General features: G+C 43.8%; 1 protein-coding gene across 1 annotated transcript in view; it reads right to left on the reverse strand.

Moving 5' to 3' along the window:
• The window catches only part of LOC129045081 (guanylate cyclase 2G-like), a 45,586-nt gene extending 31,249 nt beyond the window's left edge, over positions 1-14,337 (reverse strand). Inside the window, 6 exon segments of the mRNA XM_054503334.1 lie at positions 847-982; positions 3,750-3,894; positions 5,913-6,098; positions 9,520-9,631; positions 11,603-11,934; positions 13,954-14,337. Coding sequence (XP_054359309.1) covers positions 847-982; positions 3,750-3,894; positions 5,913-6,098; positions 9,520-9,631; positions 11,603-11,934; positions 13,954-14,337 — 1,295 coding nt within the window.
• Between the last annotated feature and the right edge of the window lie 3,700 nt (positions 14,338-18,037).

Here is an 18,037-nt window from a genome sequence, read left to right on the forward strand (position 1 = left end):
GGTGGGTGGATCACCTGAGGTGAGGAGTTCAAGACCAGCCTGGCCAACATGGTGAAACCCCGTCTCTACTAAAAATACAAAAATTAGCTGGGTGCAGTGGCACGCACCTGTAATACCAGCTACTCGGGAGGCTGAGGCAAGAGAATCGCTTGAACTTGGGAGGCAGTGGTTGCAGTGAGCCCAGATTGTGCCACTGTACTCCAGCCTGGGCAACAGAGCAAGACTGTCTAAAAATTTTAAAAGCCTCAAGTTGAATCTGGATTGGAACTAGTGGCAGTGGGGGTGAGTGGAAATTGAATTACATTGTAGGTTTCCTTTTAGTTTTCTCATTGATTTGTAGCTGAAAGAACAAAAACAAAGTTGTCGTTCTTTTTTTTCCCCCAGGGATTCCTGGGTTCTGGGAACCCAGGATGGTGTTCTGGTTGCTGGTGTCCAAATGTGTCTGGGAGTCAGGCTGTCTAGGTGAGCCATTTCAGGGACTGCAAACCCATCCCTTCGGGGACGCTGTGCTCCACCACCCTCTCTGGGCCCAGGGCCTCTCCCCTAGACCATGGCCAATGGGAACACTGGTTGGAACACCAGAGGAGAACAGGGCCCTGGTGGAGGTGCAGTTAGTGGGTACTCTGTTCTACACTGAAATCTGAAACGGTCAAGCTATATCCTCAGTCAAGGGAATAAAATCACCTTAAAGGCCCAAAGTCTATCTTCATGAGTTCTAAGAGCACCAGGCTACTTGGTGGGTTCTACATGGGGGGACTGGATCCAAACTGGCCTTCCCAGGGCCCTCCTCTTCCTATGTCTCTTTCTGTAGCGCAATCTACACTTGCAGAAATGTCCTGCCAGTACCTGATTACTTTCTGATAACTGTCATAATGAAGAAAAGGAAGAAAAAGGGGCCCATTTTCAGACTTCTGTAGGGCATAGAAAGAGTAATCCATGTGCCTTTCTCCCTGGGCATCCACAAACACAGGGCCGGTGATTCCTAGAAAGACAGGAGATTGCACAAGGTCAGGAGAGGGAGAGCAACATGTGGCTCAAAATGCCAGCCTGCCCCAACTCAAATCAACAGAACCCCCTTCCCCAACAGTCATTAAAAACCAGACATAGGGTTTCTGCCATTTCAGTGAATCTGAGACAGGGTCAATGGGGACCAGCAAAGGGAAGAAGATAGTTCAGAGATGGCATCCTGTTAGGGCTAAAGGGCCACACTGGGCAGGCAGATGTATTTTTTCAGGCCCACACTGGGGAAGCTCATCCAGCACTTAAAAAAGAAAAAAGTTTGTTTCCAGTTAATTTCACTTAACACCTCAGATTTATGCTTCCCTTGAACAATCAGATGTGACATGTCAGCAGTTGTCTGGGGCCGAGGGACAGCTGCTTCCTCCAGTTCCTACCATCTTCCTCCCCCGATCCCACCCAACCCACGCCTCCATGCTGCCAGGCCCTGCGGCACAAGTTTGCAATCTCTGTTCTCCTGGCGGCCCCTTCCCTCCTGGTCTGGGTACAGAGGCCTTGCAGGCCCTTTGCAGAGGCTTGGTGCAGAGGCTTTACAGGGCCTGCTGTGCTGTTTGCTATTTCTTAGGATGTGATTAACTCCACTCCTGAAGGAACGCATCTTGGAAGCACAGCTTCACTTGAAGCACAGCTCCTTCACACCCCAAACTAGTAACATAGGCTCTGACAAAGGACTTATTGCTGATTTTGTCCCACAGGGGACAGGACACAAAATTACCACTGATAAAGCACCTAATAAGTGCTGGGCACTGCAGGTGGTGTTGACTTCCCATGTCTAATCCTAATTAACCCTTCAGAAGGGGCACCATCATCTGCTCCCAACAAGCAAAGCTTGGAGGCATGAACCCCTCGGGTCTTCCTGCCAGGGCCAGGAGGAGGCGCAGCTGGTACACAAGCCCAGGCCTATCAGGCCCCAAGTGCCATGTTCTTTCCGGCTTGCCACACTGCCTTTCTGCATACACATCTGTGGGCATCCTGAATGTGGGTATTGAGCCCAAGGTTTGCACGGGAAAGGCCAAAGCTCCTGCGACAACCAGGGCCACTGCTTTCAGTGTGCATTGTGTTCACTGAGCCAAAGCCAGTGGGGTTGGGGGATTCTGCTCCCTAACTCGACCTCCTAGAAGAGGCCTTCCTTCTGGAATGGTGCAAAAGCCCTTTGGCACTGGCCAATGGAGTGGTTGCCACTATGTGGCAAAAATGAACACAGGAAGCAGAGACAAATACTCCAGTTCTGCCAAGGCCAGTCCTGTAGCCCACAAGGGAACAGAAGGCAGTTTGGAAGGGGTGAGGAGGGCCCTTTGGTCATGAGTCCCTGCAAGGGGTCCACGGGCCCCAGAACCAAAGTGGGATGACTCAGGCTCTTAAAGGGCCTCACTGCTCTTCACAACCTCCCCTCATTCCAGCCTGAAGAATTTCTAAAACCACAGGAAAGAGGAATTAATTGATCTGGCAGAGGGGATTACACTGAGGGCAGAAAGAAGGATCCCCCCTTGCGACTTCTCCCTTTTTTAAGCAAATGCTTTACGGTCTGAAAGGAAAGAAGAGAGAGAAGTTGGTGAATATTTCCACTTGCAAAAGGCATTAATAGGGTAAACGTGACCTGCTTCTATGAAAACTCCAAAGAGCAGGCCTTGGCTGCTGTCTTTAAATTTTCAGACAAATTTTAGGTAATAATTTATTGAGTGATAAGCCAAAGCAAGGATAAAAATAGTGACCATTTGGCTAGGCACAGTGGCTCACACCTATGATCCCAGCACTTTGAGACACCGAGGTGGGAGGATCCCTTGAGCCCAGGAGTATAAGACCAACTTGGGTGACAGAGCAAGACTCTGTCTTGAAAGAAAAAAAAAAGAACCTACTATTTAATGAGCACATGCTATATGCCAGGTGCATGTCATATTCTCATTACTCCTATGTTACAGGATAGCAAAAAACATGAGCCCCAGAGAAGGCAGGCTTGATTTTGAATCCTGGCTCCACCATCTAATAACTTTGTAACCTTAGACAAGGTACATAACCTCTGTAACCTCGGTTTACTCACCTGAATAATACAGATAGAAATAGTACCTGCCTCATGGGCTGTGTGAGGATTCAATTAGGTAATACTCAGAAGCTCTTAGCACTTGGCCTAGTGTAAGGTAAGCCCTCCCTAAATGCCAGTTATTATTTCTGCATGTGGTAGCAGGTGTTATCCCTATCTTACAAGTGAGAAATCTAGAACAAGAAAGATCAAAGCAGTTGGTCAGCTGAGTGTGATTTGAAAGCAGTTCACTCCCCAACCTATACTCATCCCCACCAGGAAAGCAAGAATGAGACTACAGCCCATCTTTAGAAGTCTGTGGTGCCAGGGCCCCCATCACAGAGGCTGCAGATGGGAAGTGACCCCGGGAAATGGGTCTCACATTTCTGAATTTTATTCTTGATGGACTCAGTTTCAATGGAACTTCGGGGGAGAATTCCCAGGGGAAAGGGGAAAAGGTGCCCAGCAGCCTCCTCTCCTGGTCTGGGCAGGCTCTGGCCAGAAGGATGAGTGAACTGTGGGAGCTGGGAGGTCTTAACCTCAACTATGCTTACAGAAGGAAGACTGGAATCCCCACAAGAAAGATGAATTCTGGAGTTCAGTGCGAGGCAGGCCCTGAAAGAGGCCTTTAATTACATGCCGAAGATCTCAAAGCCCCCACCGACCGGAGCCGCAGGTCTGAGTTTAGAACACCCTCCAGCAGTAAGCCACCTACCCTGCACTGTGGTCCGACTGGAACCCTTCAGAGCGCTGACCAGCTGCCACCCGTCCTGGAAGTCGCCTCCAGCCTTTACCACCTGCTTCACGGTCTCAGCATAGAGCAGCACGGTGTCGTTAAGGTAGGCAGAGTAAGGGCTCACCTTCAATAAGACAAGCAAAGCAGGGTCTCAAGAGGTTCATGGCCTCTTGGGTCACCGTCCAGCACTAAATTAGGAGGAATCTCTGTTCCATCCACCTGGCAGTGGCACACAGCACTTTCTTCCCCCATCCCAGAGAGCAGAAGGTCCAGCACACGCCTGCGCCTGCGCTATGAAACCCAGACGTCGCAGTCTTCATTTTCCTTCTGAATGCTGCATTTCCCAGTTAGATCTTCTGAGCCTTCAGGGATGCTCTTCAGGCCACAAGTGGGAGGGAGCATGGTTTCAGGGAAAGAGGGCACATGCTGGAATTAGACCAGCTCAGCTCCCTACTGGCTATGAGTCCCAGGGTAAGTTCTACAGCCTCTCTGAATCTCAGCTCACTCGTTTATAAAATGGGGATAGGTCGAGTGCGTTGGCTCACACCTGTAATCCCAGCACTTTGGGAGGCCAAGGCGGGCAGATCACGAGGTCCGGAGTTGGAGATCAGCCTGGCCAACATAGTGAAACCCCATCTTTACTAAAAATACAAAAATTAGCCAGGCGTGGTGGCAGTTGCCTGTAATCCCAGCTACTCAGGAGGCTGAGGTAGGAAAATCACTTGAACCCGGGAGGCGGAGGTTGCTGTGAGCCGAGATTGCGCCACTGCACTCCAGCCTAGGTGACACAGCAAGACTCCATCTCAAAAAAAAAAGGGGGGGGGGATAAAACCGCTGTTGGGTTGAATGTGACAATAGTTAAACGAGGCATAATAGGTAAACTATCCATTGCAGTCCCTGACCCTCAGTAGGTCTTCAGGACGTGATGTCTTCTATTGGGCAGTTAAGGAAAATACAATACAAGTGCCTACTAAGTGCCAGGCACTGTTCTCCCAACAGTACCAGACACAAAGCTGACACTCAGTAGATTGTTACTCAAATATTCTTTAATTGGTTATCTTGTCTTACATGTTGGGATCCACAACTGGCCCCCTCATTTCTAATCAAACTCCTTGTCATCAGTGGCCTGTGGTCACCTTAGGGCTTCAGCTTGGCCCCACACTGGAAGTAGCTCCAGCTCTGGACAAAGGCCTCTCTTCAAAAAATTCTCTGTGAAAGCCAGACACTGTGCCTCCTCATCATACACATACTGGGATTACCACAGGTGGACCCTCTCTCTCCTGATCATCTCCTCCCTTTTCCAGCCCATCTGCTGGCCCTGACCTGTCCTAGCTCCACATCTCTGACCACTCTATCCTGGGTCTAGGTCCTGGCATCCTCCTGGGGAAGGAAATTGTCATGGTCTGGGTACCCATTAATATCTGTTCTGGGCCAGGCACAGTGGCTCACGCCTGTAATTCTAGCACTTTGGGAGGCCAAGTCAGGATTGCTTGAGCCCAGGAGTTCAAGAGCTGCCTCGGCAACATAGGGAAATCACATCTCTACAAAAAAATTTTTTTTTTAAATTATCAAGACATGATGGCATGTGTCTGTATTTCCAGCTACTTAGGAGGCTGAAGTGGAAGGGTTGCTTGAGCCCAGGAAGTCGAGGATGTAGTGAGCATGACTGCACCACTGCACTCTAGCCTGGGTGACACAGCGAGACCTTCCCTCAAAAGAAGAAGATATATACTTTGCTTCTTCCACAGACAATTTTACTAAATACACACCACCACAGCCTGGGAGGTAGATGCCATTATCAGTCCCATTTCACAGGCGAAGAGACCGAGGTGTAGGGAGGTTAAGCAATTCACTACAAGGTCCTACAGTTAGCAAATAGCAGCAGTAGGATGGGGGCATAGGCCTCTGCTCCAAAGGCCTTTCACCCAGTAACCTCTGAGGTATAAATTCACAAGAGAGCATCAAACCGCTGTTTATTTTGGGCGTGGAAGATGGGAAAGTGCATGTGTGTGTGCACCTGCATGTGTGTAAGGGGAGTAGGGAGAGATGAGGAGAAATAAGAGGGAGAAATGCAAAAGCCAGACACAAATATGATCAAAAAAGGGGAGGAGGGAGCCTGAGCTGGAAGACCCGGCATCAGACCTGCTCCTCCCAGGAGATGGTGCTGTGGAAGGGCGGCCTCCTCGGTGTTTGGTAGACTTGTTTCCAAAAGCCTTCGTCTCCACAGCCTTTCCTGTAGGAGCTGAGGGCAATGAGAAGCACTGATCCATACACCTTTGGGAGGTGCATCATTTTCTGATTTGTCAGTACTTCCTTCCAAAAACGGTCCTAAAAAGTAATGAAATAAATGTTGTTATTCGGTAGGAAATGCCTTGACAAGGGCACTGCGTGTAACGCAATGTTTAATCTGAACCACTACATTCTAATTCCTGGAAACACAGTGATTCCAGAAGGCCTGCAATACAAGGTCCACGTTCTCTAGCTGGCATATAAGCAATGGAAGGAAAGCCACAAACAAAAAGAAAAAATGTACCTGGTGCATACAGCTGCTAAGATGCAGAAAGCTTACCTACTAACAATGATTGCAAAAACTTAAAAAGCTTGAGACTATAGATTCTTGCTTTTTTTTAATTTTTATTTTTTCGCTTGTGGCATTGTTTTATCATAATCTATATTACTATTATGAATAGTATACACCCACTGATTATATATATGTGTATGTATATATACATATATATGGCATCACACTCACACATATATATATATGATGATATCATACCATAATGTTCTGCAGCTTGATTTTTTCCACCTAAACCTATACTGGGAATACTTTCATAAAATAGATTTATGCTATTCTTTCATGAAGCAACATGAATTCAATTGCATAGACATTGGCGTATTCTCAGCTCTACCTTCTTTCTGCCATTACACACCAGTTGGAACTGGATCATCAAGGTGTGGGAGAAAGCAACAGGGGAGTTGAAAAGTTTCCCTGCCAAAACTGAATGTGGTCCATCCTCTGCCTGAAAGCAGAGATAAGGGGAAAAGTGAAGAGAAAGGGAGGTGGTCACAATGGAAATCTAAGGTAAGAGAGTGTTCTGGAAAGTCTGGCATGCCTTTAGGATTCCAGTTTACCACCCAAAGAAATCTGAGATGCTTTTGTGGATCTGATAGACTTCATGATAAAGAAGGAAAAATCTGGGACATTACTATATATCTCCCTTTATTTTCTTCTGTCCTATTTCAGCTTCTTGTGATTTTTTTTAAAAGCTTATTTTAGAAAGATAAAACTGCTAGAAAAATAATGCACCGTGTCCATAGGAAAACGCAAGTGGCTTTTGCAGATGCCTGTTGCGTAAGATGCTTACAAGCACAAACACAATAGCCCTGTGAGGCGGATACTACGTGCATTATTTCCATGCATCAGTGCACTTTATGAGAGGTAGAAAAGGAGCCCAGACCACCTGGGTTTGAATGCTAGCTCTCCCTCATACTAGTTGGATGGCCTTGGGCAAGTTTTGGCACCTCTCTGAACCTCAGTTTCCTCTTCTGTAAAATGACGATGATAAAAGTGAGAGGTGACAACATGCTAGCAGCCCTCGCTTGCTCTTGGCGCCTCCTCGGCCTCGCGTCCACTCTGGCGGCGCTTGAGGAGCCCTTCAGCCCCGCCGCTGCACTGTGGGAGCCCCTTTCTGGGCTGCCCGAGGCCGGAGCCAGCTCCCTCTGCTTGCAGGGAGGTGTGGAGAGAGAGTTGCGGGCGGGAGCCGGAGCTGCGCGCCCTGCTCGCTGGACAGCGCGAGTTCCGGGTGGGGGAGGGCTCTGCACTCGGAGCTCCGGCCGGCGCTGCCAGCCCCGGGCGGTGAGGGGCTCAGCACCTGGACCAGCTGCTGCGGAGGGTTCACCAGGTCCCACAGCACTGCCGGCCCATCCGCGCCGCGCTCGAATTCTCACCGCGCCTCAACTGCCTCCCCACGGGGCAGGGCTCGGGACCTGCAGCCGCCATGCCTCCCCTCCCCACCGCTACCAGTGGGCTCCCGCGCGGCCCCAGCGGCCCCAAAGGGTGCCGCCCATCGACCGCCCAAGGGTTGAGGAGGGCGGGTGCGCGGCTTAGCACTGGCAGGCAGCTCCGCAGGTGGGATCCCGTAGGCAAAGACATCACGCTTCCTGAGTTGCATGGGCACTTGGAAAACTTTTATGTCTAGCTAAAGGATTGTAAACGCACCGATCAGCACTCTGTCTAGCTCAAGGTGTGTAAATGCACCAATCAGCACCCTGTGAAAATGGACCAATCAGCTCCCTGTTAAATGGACCAATCAGCAGGCTGTGGGTGGGGTCAGATAAGGGACTAAAAGCAGGCTGCCTGCTCTAACAGTGGCAACCTGTTCGGGTTCTTTTTGGAAGGTGTGTTGTTTTGCTGTTTGTGCTAAATCTTGGTGCTGCTGGCTGTGGCTGTGTCTCATGTCACGTTTATGAGCTGTAACATGGTGCGAAGGTCTGCAGCTTCACGCCTGAAGTTGCCAAGACTGTGAACCCACTGGGAGTGATGAACAATTCTGGATGAACCACCTGTGAGAGCTGTAACAGTCACTGTGAAGGTATAGTAACTTTGCTCCTGAGGCCAGAGAGACCACAAACCCACCTGAAGGAACAAACAATTCTAGACATGCTGCGTTTAAGAGCTGTGACACTCACTGTGAAGGTATGCAGCTTCACTCCTGAAGTTAGCGAGACAACAAACCCACCAAAAGGAAGAAACTCCAGACACATCTGAACATGTGAAGGAACAAACTCCGGACACACCATCTTTAAGAGGTGTGACACACCGCCAGGGTTCGCGGCTTCATGCTTGAAGTCAGCGAGACCAAGAACCCACCAATTCTGGACCCAAAATACCCCATGGGGTGGTTGTGAGCTACAATAAGTGTTAATGTATTAAGCACTCACAGGGAGGCCCAGTACTCCATAAGCCCTCCAGAAGGCAGAGTTGTGTGGGGTGAGCTCAGTCTGAAAGGCCCAGTCTGGAAGACGAGGTATGCCACTTGGGAGCGCTGAGATCTTAGGTAAGGTAACTTAATTAAGCCTTGGTTTTTCTACCTGTACATTGGAATGCCAATAATATCTACTTCCAAGGCTGTTTGAAATACCAAGTACAAAATGTACAGGCACATAAGTAATGCATTTAGTAACTGCCTTGCAAAGCCATTGAGAATATTAAGTGCAATCGTGTGTAAAATGTGTACCTCAGTCCTCATAGTAAGCAATTGTATTTTTAGCCATTCTCATTACCAAAAGAATCAGACAGCCTAAGAATCGCTTCGTTGCATCAGTATGTTGGTCTTTCCAGCCCTTTGTTAAAGCTTCAACAGGGACACAGAGAGGTAGCTGTGGAAGAAAAAGAAGTGAGAGCCGCTTGTGACTGAGGGTCCCTTGGGAAGGTCTCAGCTGCCCGGTAGAAATGACAGTAGTTCCTCAACTGTTGTTGTCTGATACAGAGTACAGCGGGCTAGGCCCTTAAGCCAGCTGACCTAGTTCACTGCCTGGTTCAGCCTTTCACTAGCTGTGGAGAAGAGCTCTGGGTAAGTTCTTCAAGCTCTGTCTTAGTGTCCTAATTTTAAGAGGAGGACGTGAGACTGCCTGCCTCACGGGGTTGTAGTGAGTGCTCAGTGAGCTAATACATCTGGGTCACAATGAGTGCTCCATACTTGCTGCCTCTTACTACCAGAGCCATTGAGTAATCAACAGTACCCACCTCCAACTGCTGCAAAATGATGAAAACAAATTCTCCAGTGTTGAGTCCCAGGTTTTCTGCAGCCAGCAGAATAATTTGTGCATCCTCTGAGCTGCAGGTTGAGATGATAACCATAAGAATGAAAATCAGTCAGCCAGTTGCACTTGCTTGTGTATGTGTGCTTTCTCACGCATGCGTTCACTCTAAGTCTAGCCTAAAGCCACTGTAAATGAGACATGAACTTGTTCTTTTCTTGGGCATGCCTTAGGAAACAGTAATGCCTAAACTAGTCCCTGAGTTTTTACATTCTTTAACCAAACCTGCAGTGTACAAACTAGTAGCTATAGCACTGAAGTCTTTGCTGCAGCCTCCCCACAATGTACAAGTGAAAAAAGATTGGGATCACCTCTGTGCTCTAGGTTTTTTTTTCTTTTTGGCTCAAAAATCAGAACAGCAGACCTGGCTTGTGACTTGTCAGCCACATTTCAGTTAAGAGGAGTTCACAGACGACCTAGAATCAAGGGCATTTGGACTTTCTGAGTTGGGCTGGCCGGAGGGAGGAGTAGGCCATGGTACTTTTCTGCCGTTTAATCACATCACCATTTTCAGAATATACAAATGAAGTAGTGGGGTTAATTTTTTATTTATTTATTTTTGAGACAGAGTCTCGCTGTATTGACCAGGCTGCATGGAGTACAGTGGTAAAATCTCGGCTCACTGCAACCTCTACCTCCTGGGTTCAAGCAATTCTCATGTCTCAGCCTCCAGGATAGCTGGGATTACAGGCATGTACCACCACACCTGGCTAATTTTTGTGTTTTTAGTAGGGACTGCATTTCACCATGTTGACCAGGCTGGTCTCCAACTCCTGGCATTGAGTGATCTGCCCACCTCAGCCTCCCAAAGTGCTGGGATTACAGGCGTGAGCCACCACACCCAGCTAGTTTATTTTTTAAATGAAGTAATTTATAGTCTATTTATCTGAGCTCCAATTATGTGTCAGACACTGTGCTGCACACAGACATAGCAGTGAATGAGCCAGCAGACAGTATACAAGTGAACAGATTAAAGAGATCCTTGAAGATTCTAATTAGTGAGGTTGGAAACGGATGCTGTGATGCTAATGGGTGGGGAGGGGAAACAGCTTCACATTAAGTCGTTAGAGAAGGCCTCCCCGAGGAGGTGGGCTCTGGACCCAGTCAGCAAGGATGCAAGGATGAGAGGAAGCTACCCTCAAGAAGGTGCTGGGTAGGGTGGAATGTGACTGAGACCACATAAGAATTACCTCATTGGATCAGTATGTTGGTCTTTCAAGCCCTTTATTAGAGATTCAACAGGGACACAGGGAGGTAGCTATGGAAGAAAAACAAGTGAGAGCCATTTGTGCCTTAGAGTCCCACATTAGCATCACTGGGTGGAGTGGGTGCAGGTGACACCCTAGGCCAAGGGAGTAGAAAACCCTGAAGTCTCAAGGCTGGAGAAAGTTTAGTTTAGTTGAGGAACAGAAAGGAGTCAGTTACTAATTCATCCTAGAAAGTTGAGCCTTATAGGCATCACCACAAAAATAATTGCTGTCATATGTTGACCAACTACTTGTCCACACATGGTGCTAAGCACTTTACAGGCATAACCTTATTTAATCCTCCCCTGTCTGTGATATAGGTAGGATGGTTGTCTCCATTTTATAGAAAAGATACTTGAGACACAGAGAAGTTAAGGTACTTACCCAAGGAGGACACAGCTAAAATGTCAGAGACTGGATTCCAACCTAGGTCTGTCAGTCTGCAGAGCCCATGCAGTAAACAAAGAGTGAAGTCCAGGACCCAGCCCACCTGGAAGATGCTTCTAGAACTTGCTCTGTGTATCATAACACTGTAGCATGTGGGGTTTTACTTTAGACCAAAAAAAAAAAACCCACAATTTTTTGTTAGTGATGTCAAGCAATAAAGGAAATTGCTTTTGTATATTATTAATTTTGTACCTTGTTTCCATCTGCGTTTACACTCATAGAAAAGTGAAGAGTTTTTTGGGGTTTTTTTTTTCAAATCTGCTTGTCCCATTTTTCTCTCCAAATAAAAGCAACAGAAGACTTTTCTCTTTACCCCTGGCAATTGATGATATCCTCCAAAGATGCTCTTGAAGAAGGACTAGACTATTGTTGGTGTATCTCATGCTAGCAGTGATGATAAAATGGGATTTGAGTTCATTCTCTACAACCCTCCACAATTCATCCACTCCATCCCAGGAGGAAGCCCCAGAGTAGCCTCCAAACATCCCAGTGTGTTTCCAGCCCAGGTACTGGAGACTTTTCTGGAGCGCATCACCAATGTCCTGCTTGGGTGGCACAAGTTTCACACAGGTGTCACACAGTTTTGTGGTTTGTCCAACAAAGTCAAACATGGGGATGTTCCACTCAGAGGCCAGCAAACCGATAACCTTGAAAATAACCCAAAGGATGTCTTTGTATAATTGAGTTTATGTACACGCAAACCCCAGTGTAAGACATCTGCATAAATCTCAGATTCTGTGAGTCTATGGGTCATACTGGGCCTTCGCTTTTGTAATGTTGATGACAACGTCGGCCTCAGAGAACAAAGATAACGAAAGCGAGCATTAATTGAGCGCTTACTATGTGCCGAGCACTCTAAGAGCTTACATATGTCATTTCAACTTTCACAACATTTCTAGGTATTATTACCCCCTTTTTAAGATAAAACAGGAAGACAGAGATGTAAGTTACATAGCTAGCAAATAGTGGAGCAGGGTTGGAAATCAGGTAATATGGTTCCAGGGCCCACACTCATAGCTACTCATTCTCTCTTTCTTAATTTCTCCCTTATTCATTTTTCATTCATTTTAATTAGGGGCCTATCACATACAAAAAACTTTGGAGACCTTGCTCTTGAAGGAGCTCATGGTTTATTACAAGAACCAAGGTATATAAAAAATAGCTTTAAAGTTAAATATATTCTTTAAGATGTATACATAATAGATTTATAGGCATTTAGAGAAGTAAACGATTACTTTTGATTGGGGAATTAGGGATATGGAGGGCGGAGGTGAAGGGATAAAGAAAGGCTCCATGACATTTGATATTAACTCTTAGACAGATAGCCCTTGAACAGATAGAAATGTGTCAGATGGGGAATTCCAGGAGAGAATGGGTCAAATTTAAATGTAAACTTAATTCTGCAGCTCCAGCTAATGATAGTTCTGCAATTGTTGAGAGTAAGACCTGTGCTGCTCCTTCCTGTTCACCTTTTGCATCAACACTTTTCAGGTGACATGATACCCAAGGACACCAACAAAGTTCATCCCAACAACCAAACAAATACAAGTCATTCATTTCCCTCATTTTCTTGCTGTAGGTAAGGTAGGCTGCCATACTTGATTCTTTCTCATTTACTTGCATTATCACTGATTAATTTATTGTACACACCAAAGAAAAGCCTACTCAAACAATTGATAGTTTTCTATTTAAAACCAAGCATTTATTTCTTCTTCTTCTTTTTTTTTTTTTTGAGACGGAGTCTTGCTCTGTTGCCCAGGCTGGAGTGCAGTGGCGCAATCTCGGCTCACTGTAAGCTTTCCTTCCGGGTTCATGCCATTCTCCTGCCTTAGCCTCCCGAGTAGCTGGGACTACAGGCATGTGCCACCACGCCTGGCTAATTTTCTGTATTTTTTTTTAGTAGAGATGGGGTTTCACCGTGTTAGCCAGGATGGTCTCAATCTCCTGACCTTGTGATCCGCCTGCCTCGGCCTCCCAAAGTGCTGGGATTACAGGCATGAGCCACTGTGCCTGGATGCATTTGTTTCTTCTTAATTTTCCTAAGCTTTGTAGCTTAGGAACATGAGAGTGAACTATAAGAGTCTATACACAATAGCATCAAGTTCAGACAATCAACAGGAGGAGGAAGAGGGTAGGTGAATAAACAATTATTGATTTGAAAGGCTTTCTGGCCAGATGTGGTGGCTCACGCCTGTAATCCCAGCACTTTAGGAGGCCGAGACCGGTGGATCACCTGAGGTCAGGAGTTCGAGAGCAGCCTGGACAACATGATGAAACCCTGTCTCTATTAAAAATACAAAAATCAGCCAAGCATGGTGGGGCACTCCTGTAATCCCAGCTACTCGGGAGGCTGAGGTGGGAGAATCGCTTAAACTTGGGAGGCAGAGGCTGCAGTGAGCCAAGATCATGCCACTGCACTCCAGCCTGGACAATAGAGCAATACTCCATCTCAAAAAAAAAGAAAGAAAGAAAGGCTTTCTTTAAAGAGAATGTTAACTCTTCTAATTACGTAGACTAATTGCATCTCAAAAATGATATTCAAGATCTACACGGTTATTGTTATAATAATGTGATCCTTGTCAGGAGATTACTCAAATCTGTACCATCATCTTGAAGGCCACCCCTTCCAATGGAAACTTAGTTTCCAGAGGCTATATATACCCTACCTCAGCTGCTTCTGGGCATGCTGGTCCAAACAGGGCAGAAATCTGTTCTGTCTGGACCTGGTTGTTGAAAATAGTAAGAGACTCCTTGGTGCTGCAGGCTGAGTTGGTGTAAGTGAACTCCCAGCTGAAATTTCCAAGGTCCACTAGCTCTGAGTTGACCTTGTCCATGGCAATCTGGAGGTCTGCACCCAGCCTTTGCATGCTGAATGGATGGGAGATGTTCCAGGGGGTCTGGAAGCCTACAGTGAGTTTAGCAGCCTCAAGGCAAGTCACCAGCACACTGGCAAAGAGCATCAGAACTAGTGTTGGGTGGTCAGCATGGCATTCAATCCCTGAACAGACCCCAGACTCGATTGGGGCCTCAAGACATGGTTTGAGAGCCATGGATGGCATGTAACACCTGTGTCACTGCAGAACTGTGAGAGGCTCAGCCTCCTGATTACTCATGCCAGGAACTTATATGACAGTGTAGAGTTCCCTGAGGATCACAGCTTGCTTTCTATTCAGTGCCATTAATTAACCGAAACTCTCCCTTTTCAGAGTCTGTCTTAATACCATCTAGAAGCAGCAGGCTTGCAGAAGGAGGCCAAGGCGGCTAGTCAGCAGGGCCCTGGTGATTGATACAGTGACATCCGTGACAAACTTCACATTCCTGGGCAAGTCACATGACCCCTCTGTCCCTCTCCGCTGGTAAAATAAGAACCACAGAAATGACTCAAATGGAGTCAGATGGCCCGGGCTGGAATTCTGACTCCATCACACGTTAGTTGAGTGACCTAGAACATATTACTTCCCCTTTCTATGCCTTAATCTCCTGCTCTGTAAAACAGGGATGAAACTGTAATGAAGTCTTCCGCAAAGTGATATGGTAAAGATTAAAAGAGATCATACAAGACTAGCCCTTGGCAAAATACCTGGGCAAAGAGAGCCAGTCCATCAGTGTTAGATTTGACAATGGTGTTGATGATGATGATGATCCCAGTAACAGTGATAATAATTATCACTTGCTGATTCCATCTTCTAGGAAATTTTTATGAAATAAGTAAGTTTATGGCTATAAGGTTTACTGAAAGGTTGACACAGTCTGTATCCCTCACCCAGGCCTTTAGGGCACTTGAGATTGGTTATTGATGCATGAAATACTAACCCTCCCTCTACACAGGTCAGGGCAAGGAGCTGGGGGCAGCTCTCAATTGTCTGAAATATCACGGGGATGACAGGACCCTTGGGAAGCCATTGCTACTCCCAAGTAAGATGGCCCAGCTATTAGCCAGGAAAATCCACATGAATATAAAGGGTTGAATTCCCACCTACTATGGGCTTGCTTTCTGATTACTCTGGCAGGGAACGGGCTGGAATCTCACGTTCATCTCAGTATTATGTGAGCACAGTCGACTTGCTATGAGTCTCAAGGCTTGATCTAAGGGCCACCTACATCAGTCTCTCCTGATGGTTAGAAATGAAGATTCCAGGGCTTCACTCCAGACCCTCTGAACTAGAATGTTTTGAGGTTGCTCTGGGAATCCATGTTTAACAGGTCCTCATATCCCTAAGTACACTAAAGTATGAGAACCCCTGGAAGTCTGAAGTGAAAAGAGGGAAAGAATAGCCAATAGCTATTCTCTACTTATCTTCCTTGAGTAGCAAGCCCCCAGGATGGAATTAAGGAGCCTTAGCTTTGGCCTATCTCAGAGGGCCATTTCTAAACCCATGGATTAGGGGAGTTGCTTTTCTCCAAACCAAATTCATCATAACTGCTTCTTCACTGACCTGCAGTTTCTCTCTCTCCTCTGTTAGGACAGCTTGGAGTCAATTTGCAAAATCATCTGAGTCCAAAAACTCACTGGAACCATAAACAAAATCCCATGAATCTTTTTTGGCTCAGATGCTTACATGACGTTGGACAAGTCAGTTAAATCTGTGCCTCAGTTTCCTGAATGTCAAAATGAGCGGAGTAACACCCCTCCTGGAAGGATGTTATAAAGATACAGTGAGATTGCATAATTCCTTAGAATGGCGCCTCACATTTATTAGGAATCAGTAAAGGAATTCTGTTAATAGATGTGTCATTGCACATGTCATGATCTCAAAACTAGGACGCTGGAAACAATATGTTATCTATGCACTTTTTGTTCCCTCCCCCACCTTCCATATGTGTACTTTCTTTGATTTGTATTCCCACACCGGGTAATTTCTGATTCTTTGTGTTTACAGATTGCCTTTGTCCTGAGAATCTTTGAGCCAGGTAACTGTGTGTGCCTTTTTTGGATGCTAACATCCAGCACAGTATTAGGCCTCTAGACATGCAAATTAATATTAATCATAACAAGTATAAGTATTTTGTATTCTTAAATGCTTACAAGTGAGCATTTCTGGTCAAAACCAGAAGAAAATACCGATGATGTTCAGTGTTGTTGTGAGTTTAAGAAACAGACATACACTGGCTAGTAGGAATGTTCATTAACAGCAGTTCTTCAATATGCACCAAACTTTAAGAATGTGTGCGTATTGGACTCAAAATTCTAATTTGGGGGATTTATTACAAATAAATAAAATCATATGATCAGATTTAAACAGAGTGTTATTTCTAACATTCAAAATTTAGACACAATCTTCATTGTCCAACAGAGGGACCAGGATAAATAACATGTAGTGAATTCATATGACTGAGTGGCATGCAATCACTAAAAATAATATTTTATATATATAGAAATATATATATTTATATTTTTATATTGTATATATTTCTATATATATTGATATATAGATATATATCTATATATCTATATATAGATATATATCTATATATCTATATATAGATATATGTCTCTCTATATATCTATATATAATATATATCTATATTATATATCATATATAATATAGATATCATATATAATATATATATTTCTATATATATTATATAGATTATAGATTATATATATTATATATAGATATATATTTTATATATATGAAATATATATCTATATATATTTTATATATATGAAATATATATCTGTATATATTTTATATATATAGAATATATATATTTTATATATAGCTCTATATATTCTATATAGAGCTATATATATTTTATATATATTCTATATATAGAGCTATATATTTTGTATATATAGCTATATATATTTTATATAGATAGATATATTTTTTATATATAGATATATATTTTTTATATATAGATATATATATTTTATATATAGATATAGATATTTTATATATGTAGCTATTTTATATATGTAGCTATTTTATATATGTAGCTATTTTATATATAGATATATTTTATATATATATTTTATATATAGATATATATATTTTATATATAGATATATATTTTTTATATATAGATATATATTTTTTATATATAGATATATATATTTTTTATATATAGATATATATATCATATATAGATATATATTATATATAGATATATCTATATTTTATATATAGATACATATATTTTATATATATAGATACATATATTTTATATATAGATACATATATTTTATATATAGATATATATTATATATAGATATATATTTTATATATAGATATATACATTTTATATATAGAGATATATCTCTATACATTTTATATATAGAGATATATCTCTATACATTTTATATATAGAGATATATCTCTATATATTTTATATAGAGAGATATATATATTTTATATATAGAGATATATATATATTTTATATATAGAGACATATATATATTTTATATATAGAGACATATATATATATATATTTTATATAGAGAGAGATATACGTATATTCCTGGGGGCCCTGCTGGGTGATGACAGCAAATTTCTCTTCAGTTGAGGCTTACAGGTTCCTAATGGAAACATTCCTGAAGGTAGAGCACACTGTGTACTCACTATTCCAGAAATAAGAGCAAGTAAACGTGGCTGTGACCTGTCAGGGTATGAACTGCAAACATATATAAATATGTATCTATTTATATATATAAATATGTATCTATTTATATATATAAATATGTATCTATTTATATATAAAAATATGTATCTATTTATATATATAAATATGTATCTTTATATATATAAA

This window comes from Pongo pygmaeus, chromosome 8 (genome assembly GCF_028885625.2).
Source record: "Pongo pygmaeus isolate AG05252 chromosome 8, NHGRI_mPonPyg2-v2.0_pri, whole genome shotgun sequence".
NCBI classification, from domain to species: domain Eukaryota; kingdom Metazoa; phylum Chordata; class Mammalia; order Primates; family Hominidae; genus Pongo; species Pongo pygmaeus.